The following is a 12311-nucleotide window of genomic DNA, read 5'->3' on the forward strand; positions in this document are numbered from 1 at the left end:
AAACACCGCGGCACAAAGCTGTTGAAGGCGGCAGCTCACACACCCTCCGTCAGGAGCAGACAAAGAGAGAGAGAGAGAGAGAGACAGATAAAAAGGAACAGTGAAAAATCAATACGTGCCCTTTGAGCTTTTAAGTATGCGAAGCACCGTGCAGCATGTCGTTTCAGGAAGCAGCTGCACAAAAGATAGCAACGTGAAGATAATCTTTCAGCATTTTTAGACGAGCGTCCGTATCGTCTAGGTGTGCGAACAGCCCCCCTGCTCAATCCCCCTACGTCAGGATCAGAGAAAGTCAGCGCAAGAGAAAGAGAAAAGTAAGCTGGGTAGGTTCTCAACCATCTGCCAATAGCGTCCCTTGTATGAAATCAACTGGGCAAACCAACTGAGGACGCATGTACCAGAAATTAAAAGACCCATTGTCCGCAGAAACCCGCGAAGCAGCGAAAAATCCGCGATATATATTTAAATATGCTTACATATAAAATCCGCGATGGAGTGAAGCTGCGAAAGGCGAAGCGCGATATAGCGAGGGATTACTGTAGTTAATTTTTCTTTTTGTTTCATGTTTAACTGTGTTCATTTATGGGAGAGTAAATGGAGCATACTTCCTGGAGGTGAACTTCACCTGCAATATGTACATAAAAAGGCATCATCAAGGAAAAGCTTAATTAAAATGTTGCCTTTTATAGTTTTATTTGGATGTAAATGTTTCTGTCTAGTTAAATTACGTTTCTTCACATATACTGTACTATATAAGACAGCCTGGGCAACCATCAGAAAACTTAGATCATTACTTTTATAAACAGTTAGAATTAATGTATCTCCTTATGTTGTGTTTCATTTACATGTTATTAATGTAACATGACTTAGTCCATTTTCAAAAATTATAAATTAGATATAAATTCAGTTCTTTGAATAATGTTTTTTTCTGTACATACAATGTCAGTATCTGGATAAAAATGATTACAGGTTAATGCCTTATATATTAAACTGCTTGGCCCACATTTAACTTTTTCTGTATGCGTGTTCTCTTGGTCATTATTTTACAACCCATTTATCCATTTTCTAATATCCTGACCTAATTTTTAAATGTTTTGTTAATGCTACATTATAAATGCACTACTAAATTAAAGAGAAGATTATGAAAGAGTTACACTGTGTTAAACATTACTTTTGCAGCTGAATTTCCAATTTTACTCCTTAGACTTCGCTTCAAGGATGCATACAACTCATTAGTCCAACGTGTTCATTATTGCTTTCAATGATAAGTAAAAACAATGGTAATATGAAAAATTGAAAAAAGGTCACAGATCAAAAATAAAAAGATGAGGAGAACATCAATAGCTTTTAAACCAAAGAAGAAACAGCTATGAGTAAAAAAATATTACATATAAATGGATTCTTAAAAACAATATAACTGAATCACCAGTCAATTGAAAACAAAGGAAGCAAAACAGAAAGAAATGCTAAAGGTAAGATCAAAAATCATTACATGTCAAACTATGGAAAAATACTTTTTGAATGTAAATAATTAAAAAAAGGCAACTTCATTATTTCAGACATCTCTGGCAAAAAATGACATTGATCATAGGAATCTCAAAAAGGTTAACATTCATCAAGCTAACAAATATAAAACAAAGGACTGACCTATGAAAGCTATCAAACTGGGAACTTTCAAAACCTCTGCATCCTTTTCTAAAAAGATAAATGAAGGTTTCCAGTCTGATAAAAAGAATGAAGCAAACAACAAATATAAAATCAAAGAGTAAAGCACATTGAAATAAGCACAAAAGAAGAAATGATCAATAAATTCAAAGTAACAATAAATATCATCTGCAATATTCAGATTATTATGGTTTGTATTTATTCCCCTTGTGTAGGTTGACAATGACATGAAGACTTCTGCATGAATATGAAGATACCTTTTCAGTTTGCAACCACAGAATGCATTATTTTTTTACCTTGAGTAGAATTCACAATTAATCACCACATCTTAACAAAAATGACAAAAAGTGAACATTTTGGTTTTATGTTTGATATACCCAACCAGATATTACAGTGATGACTTACCAGAACGACTTCCTTGCTCGCAGCTAGATAAGGACTGGTCATCATTTTCTTCGTTTGGCTTTTCCAGCTGTTCAAAACTGACTAGGTGGTTCTTTTTAGGCATTATCCTGGGTATGGACAGAGATGATGTACCCCAGCCAGATTTTTCAGGCTTAGTAAGAGCAATTGGACATTTTCCAGTTTCTTTCTCTTGCTGGCAAAACTGATTAACAATTCTTTGAACTTTCCCTATATTTGATGGTTTTCTCTCTGTTCGCACAACACTTCCTCTTCCAGTCCCAGAGCTTTGATGCTTTCCACTTGGAAGGCTGGGGAGGGAACGAGATGGCATGGTTGGTATTGCCTCTTTCTGATTGATGTCTGAGGAGTAATTGATTCCTGTTCTTGACAGTACAGCAGGTTTTGGTTTCACTGGGGGGCGAGGCCTTCCTTCCTGAGATTGAGAATCAGGCAGTGACATTATGGCTTCAGTTGGGCATTACAATGATGATGACATTAATACTACTCTGAAAAGGAAAAAAAAAAAAGACTATTTAATAATAAGTTTAGGTGCTGCTTCATGTTCAGTTTCATATTTTATTAATAACATTTTGTCTGACTGGATTTTTCAAGACAGTCAGGAACCCATTACATAAACACAGTAAGACTGTTAAATAATTATGTACAAAACACTGACCATAATCAGGACAAGAGCAAAATGCATAGGATGCATGCACAAAAATGGCAATGTTATGTTAAATACAAATACCATAAAAATGGCAAAAAATAATAAAAGTAAAAGAATTTAATAAAATTAACTTGGAATTTTCTAAAATTAACTTTAGTGATTTTCCTTCTTTTGACACTAGATTACAATTTTATTTTTTTATAAATGGATATTCCCCAGGCGGCACGGTGGCACAGTGGGTAGCGCTGCTGCCTCGCAGTTGGGAGTTCTGGGGACCTGGGTTCGCTTCCCGGGTCCTCCCTGTGTGGAGTTTGCATGTTCTCCCCGTGTCTGCGTGGGTTTCCTCCGGGCGCTCCGGTTTCCTCCCACAATCCAAAGACATGCAGGTTAGGTGGATTGGCGATTCTAAATTGGCCCTAGTGTGTGCTTGGTGTGTGGGTGTGTTTGTGTGTGTCCTGCGGTGGGTTGGCACCCTGCCTAGGATTGTTTCCTGCCTTGTGCCCTGTGTTGGCTGGGATTGGCTCCAGCAGACCCCCGTGACCCTGTGTTCGGATTTAGCGGGTTGGAAAATGGATGGATGGATGGATGGATGGATGGATATTCCCCAAACCCCAACTGTGTACAAAAGCTTCACATCACACCAAATAGTTTAAAGTACTGCAGAAAATAGCTTGTGCTTTAAGATTTAATTAGTTTGAATGATCTTATAATGCTAAACAATAAATTATTGCTTCAGTGACTGAGAAAATATTTCAAATTATTTTACATTTCCCCTTATACATCTTAGTCCTATTTCTCAGTAGTGTAATCCTCTTTATTTATACATATTAGTTTTTCTGAAATAATCTTAAAATATGACATTTCATTGTGCTGTGTAAAAAATGTTTGACATTGCTTTTTTGAGGAAATGTCATCCTATGTTTTATTATCTCCCTCAGCTCAGTAAACATGCAATGGCTTACAGTCAAAGAAAACACTACTCATTTTCTATTATTTCCATTTGCAAACTGAAATACTCTATAATAGTCATCATGGTTAACCGATTTACAAATTACAGTAGAACAAGTTCCTCATTGTGCCACAACTTGAAAAACATCAATCACTTCTTCTTTTCATGTAGATCTGTACAAAGCCTAATTATTAGAGGCTTTGACTCTCATACCTCTAACACCTCAGACTGCCCAAATTCATGGCTTGGGAGTGCCTTTAAGCATTCAAACCCTCTAGTATTGCCTGTGCATGTAATGCAGAACTGCAGGAAGAGTATAAATTTACAGTACCATGATATTTTTCTTTTAACACTGTAATATCTGCAACTCTGTAGATTGCTATGCAATAGTGCAGACAATAATAGGCAATATGTAGCTATTTGAATGATTAATCTAAGCACCAAGACAGAGATTCTGAAAAGTAACAGAGTTTAACAGAATAAAGTAGAAACAGCTTAAAAATCATACTTGCTATAAAATTTGTACCAAATAATTTTTGGCTTGTTTCTATGATGTGATACACCTTTCCTTCTAAATTAAGTTCATCATTCTATAAGCAAAAAATACTTCAAGCTGTCAATGTTGTGGTTAACACAAGTAAAAGAGACTAGCCAAGTGTCGTGTGGGATTACCGTATGTACTGTAAGGGAGGAAGGGGCTTTCCAGAAGTTGCTTTGCAAGTACAGTTTAACTTAAGACCTGCAGTAACACAGTTCCTCATTCTGTGTGTAATTCATCCCTAGCTGGCACTTTTAGATCATAGCAAAAATAATTTTTTGTTTGCTAATGATATTTCCTAAAAAAGGCATTAAATAAAATAGTATTCTGTGTGACTTTTAAAAATTATGACATCAAGCTATTTTGGAGGTCAGACTTACAGGATCTAACATTCATTGTAATTTTGAGGATGGGTCACTTATACCTGAACTAGAGTATTCTGTAAAGCATACATTCTGGCAAGCCTCTAGTAAAACACAATGACTTACCTAAAAATACAATTTTACTTTGCTACACTCACAGTTTGCACAATGTTTGTTGTTTGCTTAATTATTTTCTTCTATTTCTTTTTTTTTGCATTCTCTTTCCCATTATGGTTTACCTTATCACTCTGTGGTCCATGCAGACTTTGCAACTACATGTACCACAGAGATTTTTAACTAAGTATGGACTGATAATAAATATATTTACCATGTATCGTTTAAAAGTCATTTATGGTGTTGGCTTTACTGTTGTTGATCCAGAAGCACAGGCTACAGTTAGGTCCTCCTTTACTAACCATTCCCAGCTTTGGCGGAAAGGTGTTTGCACATTTTTTTCCATCCACCACTCTGCCAGATGTTTGTAGAGCAGGATGAAGCAGTCTTTTATGTTCAACACACTAATTTTCCTTGGAGATGCTAAGACAACAAGAATAAATAAAAAAAAAAAACACTCAATACTCTGCTTTTCAAATCAAGAGCTACATACAAATTACTGTTGATAAATAACAAGGAATAAAATTAGAAATTCACCCTTTTTGATATATTAATATATATTAATGCTTCTTATTGTCTATGTCATAACCCAACTACTTCTGCATCACCTAGATATGTAATAACTGAAACATTTTCTTTAAGGCTCATTCTTAAATGTACTTATATAAAATAAAGTATTACTGATATGCAGTGTTATCATCTGTGTATCTAATATAGGCACTGTATTTCCAAAAAGCATTCTAAATGATAACAATTCAAATATAATTTGCTTTGCCAATCCTTCTTTAGCTGCTTACAAGAAAACAAGTGAAGCAACTTTGCTTAGTATTGCCTTTCAAGTCAAAAAGTAAGAAGCAGACCTCTTGAGTACAACCAAAAACGATTTTTCATTCTATATCAAGTTACGCAACGATGTTTTGTTACAACCTACATTATAAAATACAAGTTAATTATGAACTGATAAAATACAGTGAACATTCAATTTACAAGGAGTAATGCTGCCAGATTAAGAACAAAGTCAGTGTATAAGGTACTGTATGAAAGGATTCAGTATTTAATGGGTGTCTGAGGCAAGCAGACCTGTCAAGCTTTAAATTGAGCCCATATATCACAAGGTGTGATTAGTCACATTAATAACCTAAAAACATGATAACGTTGAGACAAAAAAAAAACACACACATAAAGAATTGTAGCAGCATTTATTAACTAAATGTAATGTTGCATTGTAAGTCTCATTAATAAATCACTAGTTTATAATGTTTGAGGTAAATTTTGCATTCACTGAATATTATAGAGACATCACGTCTGAGAACTCTTAAGAATTTAAAGTACATGGATTGTACTACACATTTATCATATTTAAAGACTACGAAATCTCAGGCATTTCACAAGTGGACCATGGCTAATGGTACTGCACTAGTAACAGTGTAAACCAAGCTTTAAGTCAACATTTTAGTTTCCTTTTTATTTTGCCTTTAAAATTAAACTTTAAAGTAGTTTACATGAATAAAAATAAAAAAAGCCAACAGGTGACAATTTATGAACAATTGCTTAAAACCTACTGGGTCACTTTATTATGTCTTTGTTAATGTCTATTAACAGCTTGAAGATTGGAACTGTCAGGGCTGTGAATGGCTCAGCTGAACTTCACACTAGTAGTAACACAACTATGCACTGGGCTTTATTCTTACATCAGAGAAGTACTTAATTATAATTATTATTTGTGAAATGGGACATTTGAACTTGCTATATTTTTTTCATTGCAATTTAAATTTATTAGGAGTCGGTACATTTTTGCCGACTCTGACCCCAACTCCAGGTACCCAAAATTGTCTCCGACTCTGACTCCTCGACTCCGACTCCACAGCCCTGGGAACTGTAGCTTTGATGCAAATTTGCTCCTTATATAGTAATGCAAAAATAAATGAGCAAACATTTTCACAACAAACCCCAAAGAAAAAAAAATAAGAAGAAAGCTCTAAAGTCTTCACCAAGATCAAGTTGAATAACCATTAATTCTCACCCAGTAAATACACGCAAGGAGCTATAGAAATTTAAGATATGAAGGAATATTCTCACCATTAAGTTCATCAGCGCTGGGGGAGCAAACCACCCAGCTGAAGTTGATAAAAATGGTAACAATTACAAAATTCAGAAAAAACAAGCTTTTTACTCACAATAGTGTAAAATATAACTGGATTGAATAAATCATAGCAACTACAGGTTATATTTTTTCTGTAATATGTTCAGACACTACTACTAAATTTACACTTACAAGGAAAATGTATTATTGTGAATGAAAGGGTTTGGTTGATTATGACATAGGGATTACCTCAGCCCTAAATAGGTAGCCCATCATCTCTTGACTCGTTTTATCACAACACTTTTAATGGTAAGCCAAAACATTTTTCTATCCTGAGCTGGTTTTGTCAGCATTTTACATAAAATATTACAATATTTATAGCAAGTCTTCTAAAGCTAAAGTCATGGTATAGGTGTCTTGTTTTAAACAGACAATGACACTGCTTTGGTGTTTTCACCAGTATTTTTTTTTGGGTTTTTTGGTATTTTTACATCAAAAATTATATTTTTTTAATTGGATTTAAGATTTACTTTTTTCTTTGATTGGTATATGGAACACATAGGAATGTATTTCTCATCTCAATCCAGGATCAGTTTTAACAGAGACATGAACCACCACTGACTAAACAGGAATTAAACAATCACAAGTATATCTGTTTAGACAAACAGAGAAATCAACTTTGCATCTCCTTACAGCCACACATCTAGCTGTACCCACAATCACATGGGTAATGTAATGATTTTTCCTAGACAGCAGATTTAACCACATTCATTAACTGTATTGATGGTTGTGTTTCTTTTTAATCATTATATTAATGTAATTATTCATATGTATTACTGAGTAATAGTATTATGGGGTATTGATAAATTTGTTTGAATTTATGTACCTTATTATTACTCATATACTTTCTTTTATAAAAATAATTGTGTGACTATTTCTGTTTCTGTTATGAATGGTGTGCACAAAAATGCACATTTTGTGAGATATTCTCTTTCTTACCATAGTGTGACAGTTCAATGTGTTCTTGCAACTGCTGGTGTAATATTAATGCTCTCAATATAAGCATTTGTAGCAACATATTTTGTCAATGAAAAACTAATTATTGAGGATGTTGAAAGCTAATCATTTTGAATAGGAGTTCCTTTTTTAACTTCTCTAAGCCTATTGTTAACATCAACTACATCCATAATAAGGGAGGTTTAATGAAAGTTCTGGAATAGCTGATTAATTTTCCAAGTCCCAGAATTATGAATTGCTCAGGTTCCTAACACTCATCCAACCCTTTTCTAGCTTTGACCCTGGAAAAAAACTGAAATAAGAGGCTATAGTTTTTGCAAACTTTATCTGATTATGTTGCAAGTTCAGAAATAAAAATATGTTTTGTGCATATTTTGAGAGGATGATAATGTGACTGTGTTGCCTGTGTTCACTTTAAGAATTTCACAATTACAAAGTCTAATAAGTTAGAGTGAACAAAAACAAGGAAAAAAAATACATCATCCTATAAGTAAACCAGATTTACTGTCATTCTTAAAATTTACTGGATTTGTAGGTATACAGACAAAACCATCCAATGACAAAAAAATCCTTCTCTAGCAGGGGTAAACCAGCTTTACTAAATTTTCAGTTTTATTTTCTATGCAGCAAATACTGTATCTATCGTTCAACACTTTAGGAGAAGGTACACAGCGTTCAATACATAACTGTCTTTCTAACTGTCAAGATTATCTAGAAATTGAAGCAAAAACATGAATAATCCCACATTTCCTTGGCAATCTGTAATCAGTGCTGTTAATATCCCAAAACAGAAAATGCTACAGTGCCTTGTCAAAGTATTCATCCCTCTAGGTTTTTGTCCATCTTGTTTCATTGCAAGCTGGAATTAAAATGAAATTTGGGTACAGTTAGCACCAATTGATTTACACAACATGCCCACCACTTTGGAGGTGCAACTTACTTTTTATTGTGACACATACGATATTTATAATAATAAAAAAAACACACAAAATCATGTGCATAGGTATTCGCCCCCAAATTCAATACTTTGTAAAGCCACTTTTTGCCTCAATTCTAGCTACCAGTCTCTTGGGGATTGTTTCAATGAGGATAGCACATTGAACCACTGGGATTTTCACCCATACCTCAAGGCAAAACTGCTCAAACTCCTTCAAGTTAGATGGGTTGCGTTGGTGTACAGATTGGAACCCCGGCAGACTTCATTTTTCTCCAGCCGTCTGGAGTTTTTTTTTTGGTTTTTTTTTCTGTTCTTCCTGGTCATCGGACCTTACTTTTATTCTATGTTAATTAGTGTTCTCTGATTTTAATTCTTATTTTGTCTTTTATTTTTCTCTTTCTTCATCATGTAATGTACTTTGAGCTACATTACTTCTATGAAAATGTGCTATATAAATAAATGTTGTTGTTGTTGTACAGCAATCTTAAAGTCATGACACAGATTCTCAATTGGATTGAACTCTGGGCTAAATGTCATTCAAAGACATTTAAATGTTTCAGTTTAAACCACTCCAGTGTAGCTTTACCAGTATTTTTAGGGTCATTGTTCTGCTGGAAGGTGACCTTTAATATCAGTATCAAATCTCTGAAAATGTGAAACAGGTTTTCCCCAAGAATTGTCCTGAATTTAAGAACATCCATCTTTCCATCAACCCTGACCAGTTTCCCTGTCCTTCTGATGAAAAACAATCCCACATCATGATGCTACCATCACCATGCTTCACTGTGAAAATGTTTTTCTACAGGTGATCAAAAGTGTTAATAATAATAATAATAATTCATTACATTTATATAGCGCTTTTCTCAGTACTCAAAGCGCTATCCACACAGGGAGGGACCGGGAAGCAAACCCACAATCTTCCACAGTCTCCTTACTGCAAAGCAGCAGCACTACCACAGCGCCACCTGTGTGTTGGGTTTGTGCCACACATGGCATTTCCAATGATGGCTAAATAGTTCAACTTTAGTCTCATCTGAACTGAGAACCTTCTTCTGTGTGTTTGGGGAGTCCACTACATGCTATGGGGCAAACTCCAAACTTATTTTCTTATATTTTTTTTAAGCAATGGCTTTTTAGTGGCCACTCTTTCATAAAGCCCCACCCTGTGGAGTGTACAGCTTAAACTGGTTATATGGACAGATACTCCCATCTCCGCTGTGTGAGACAATTCTAACTCATGCAGTTGTAAACAGCATTCACATCTCTTAAATATATATATTTCAATCAGAATAATACTTCGACTTCCTTGAAATCATCATAAACCACATCCTTTAATAGACTTATCTAAAGTACCATAAGCAACAACATCAATTCTGAAGTAACGCTGTCTTTATAACTTACACTATACTACTTGTTCTCCATATCATTTTGCCATGCCAAAAGAATGCCACCGAAACATTGAGAAAATTAAGCTTTAACCTAATTACAGAAAAATATACATTGCAAGGAACAATTAAAATAATCTTTCAGTGTACAGCATTTCCTTCACTAATGCTGTCTTCAATTAATAATCTTCATAGTAATCACTAAAGTAGCTGAATCACTGCATGTGAATAAGTCATTTGATTGACTATGTCCTAAAATGTCTTTGTGTCTGGTGTGCTGACTTTTAATATATGCAAATTATATATCCTTTTAAACCAATATATTTAAAAGGATACAATCACAATTTTCTTAGCAACAGGCTTACCTGAATAAATATATACTTTCATATTGCTCATGAGACAGATCAATGACTTACTTAGGACTTGTTTTGTGAAACTGTACCCCAGCTTATCTCAAGAATTTAAAAACCATGTGACAGACGGGTTTTCTTAAAGATAAGCAAATACTATTCAGTTGTGGCAGACTATAAATGTTTGTTCTTTATTACAATCAAAGCCTGAGAGAAAAAAAAACATGCTTATTTCAACCTAAACTTTCCTTTTGTAGACATAATGATACAGCCCTAATCTGTACTCTACCTATTCATATTGTTAGGTCTACATTCAGGAAGTGAATGCATGCATAAACAAATAATACTGAAACAAAATGGTACACAGGCAATATAATGTGCAGCCAATGTATTTAAAGAGTCATTTACTAAAGAAAAAAAAATGATAAAAGGTAATTGATTAAATGCTGAAAAATTTAAAACAAGTTTAAAAATCTAATTTTATGGCTGTTGAACTTTCATCAGGTGAGTTCAATGTATCTTTATATATATATATATATAAAAAACACGTAAATTAGGAAACCTGCCACCATGAAACACTGTGTTATTTACTTTCATATTAGCTCCATGGTCAGTCTTAGTGTAATTTTAGACAAGACAACGGAACTTAGTTTGACAAGAAAGGGAAATGTGGCATAATATAGCTTGTTAATTCACCCAATATTTCCAAAATAATATAAAGTGAAGACTGGGGAGTTGCACACAGAGGTAACTTATTTCACACATCTATGGCTTCTTCTGTGAATGAATATTTTTAACATTTATAGAATATTCTCACTTAACCATTTTCCACCTTTGCCACTATATCTACATTAGCTTCTATCCAGGCCTATTTTTTCCCTTACAAATTCTAAAGATGGGTGCAGTAATGTAACTAGCACAATATGCATGAATATGAATGTGTGCATGATTATACCCAATGTAAGTTTGACACCGAGTTGGTTCCTGTCTTGAAGGTGAATTTGGCAGGATAGGCTATGGCCCCCAGCAACACCCAATTAAATAAAATGGTGTCTAAATTGACTAAGTCACTTCATTATGTCCTTTGTGTTATATTGACACCAAAATGGCATGTAGTACTCAAGATGTGGTGTCATAGGATTGTTATACAGCTTAATGAATATTCCCTTGATTAGGTAATATACCATGCAGTGCAGAGTGCCAATGTCCTACCTAATTTTAAATGTTCAGCACATTGTTTGATTGTGCACAGTAGTGAATCCATAAAATTCCTAAGTCATTACAATGAGATGTACTCTATACCTTGAAGTGAAGTGGTTAGGCCTAGAATTTTTGACATTTTAAATGCATGTTTTGAGACTGGTTCAGTCCCAGCCTTTTTTAAACAAGCTGTGGTACAGCTAGGGGTGGACGGTATGACCAAAATTCTATATCCCGGTATTTTTCTAAATTATCTCAGTTTCACGGTATTCCGACGGTATTTTTTTTCCCCATGCATGAGTGGATGTTAACCACATTTTCCACTGCAATTACTGGCTAAGAATAACCTATTCCACTGTCAAGAGTATTGTACATTGTACAAAAAAAACATTTTAATGTGCACACAAGTATTAATACAGTTTTGCATTGCCCCATAAAGTGTTTTCAAGGGGGTGGCACTAATGGAGAAGGTATCACATTGCATGACAGATGCAGTCAAAATATAGAACCTTTTTTTTGAACAAATTTTGCAAAAACAAACTATAATTTTGACAACATATTTTCCACCATACAAAGAGGCATTTAGACTTTGTAAAATATCCATAAGTGCTTGTCAAAAATTGTATTGCACCAAATATG

The 12311-nt window shown here is 34.4% G+C and overlaps 1 protein-coding gene across 1 annotated transcript in view; it reads right to left on the reverse strand.

The window, feature by feature from the left end:
* The window catches only part of arhgef15b (Rho guanine nucleotide exchange factor 15b), a 122132-nt gene that overhangs the window by 84916 nt on the left and 24905 nt on the right, over positions 1-12311 (reverse strand). The window contains 3 exon segments of the mRNA XM_051925437.1: positions 1648-1722; positions 2071-2576; positions 4915-5123. Of these exon segments, the coding sequence (XP_051781397.1) occupies positions 1648-1722; positions 2071-2530 (535 nt within the window). The 5' untranslated portion in view covers positions 2531-2576; positions 4915-5123.

The sequence above is a fragment of the Erpetoichthys calabaricus genome, chromosome 3 (assembly GCF_900747795.2).
Source record: "Erpetoichthys calabaricus chromosome 3, fErpCal1.3, whole genome shotgun sequence".
Taxonomy (NCBI): domain Eukaryota; kingdom Metazoa; phylum Chordata; class Cladistia; order Polypteriformes; family Polypteridae; genus Erpetoichthys; species Erpetoichthys calabaricus.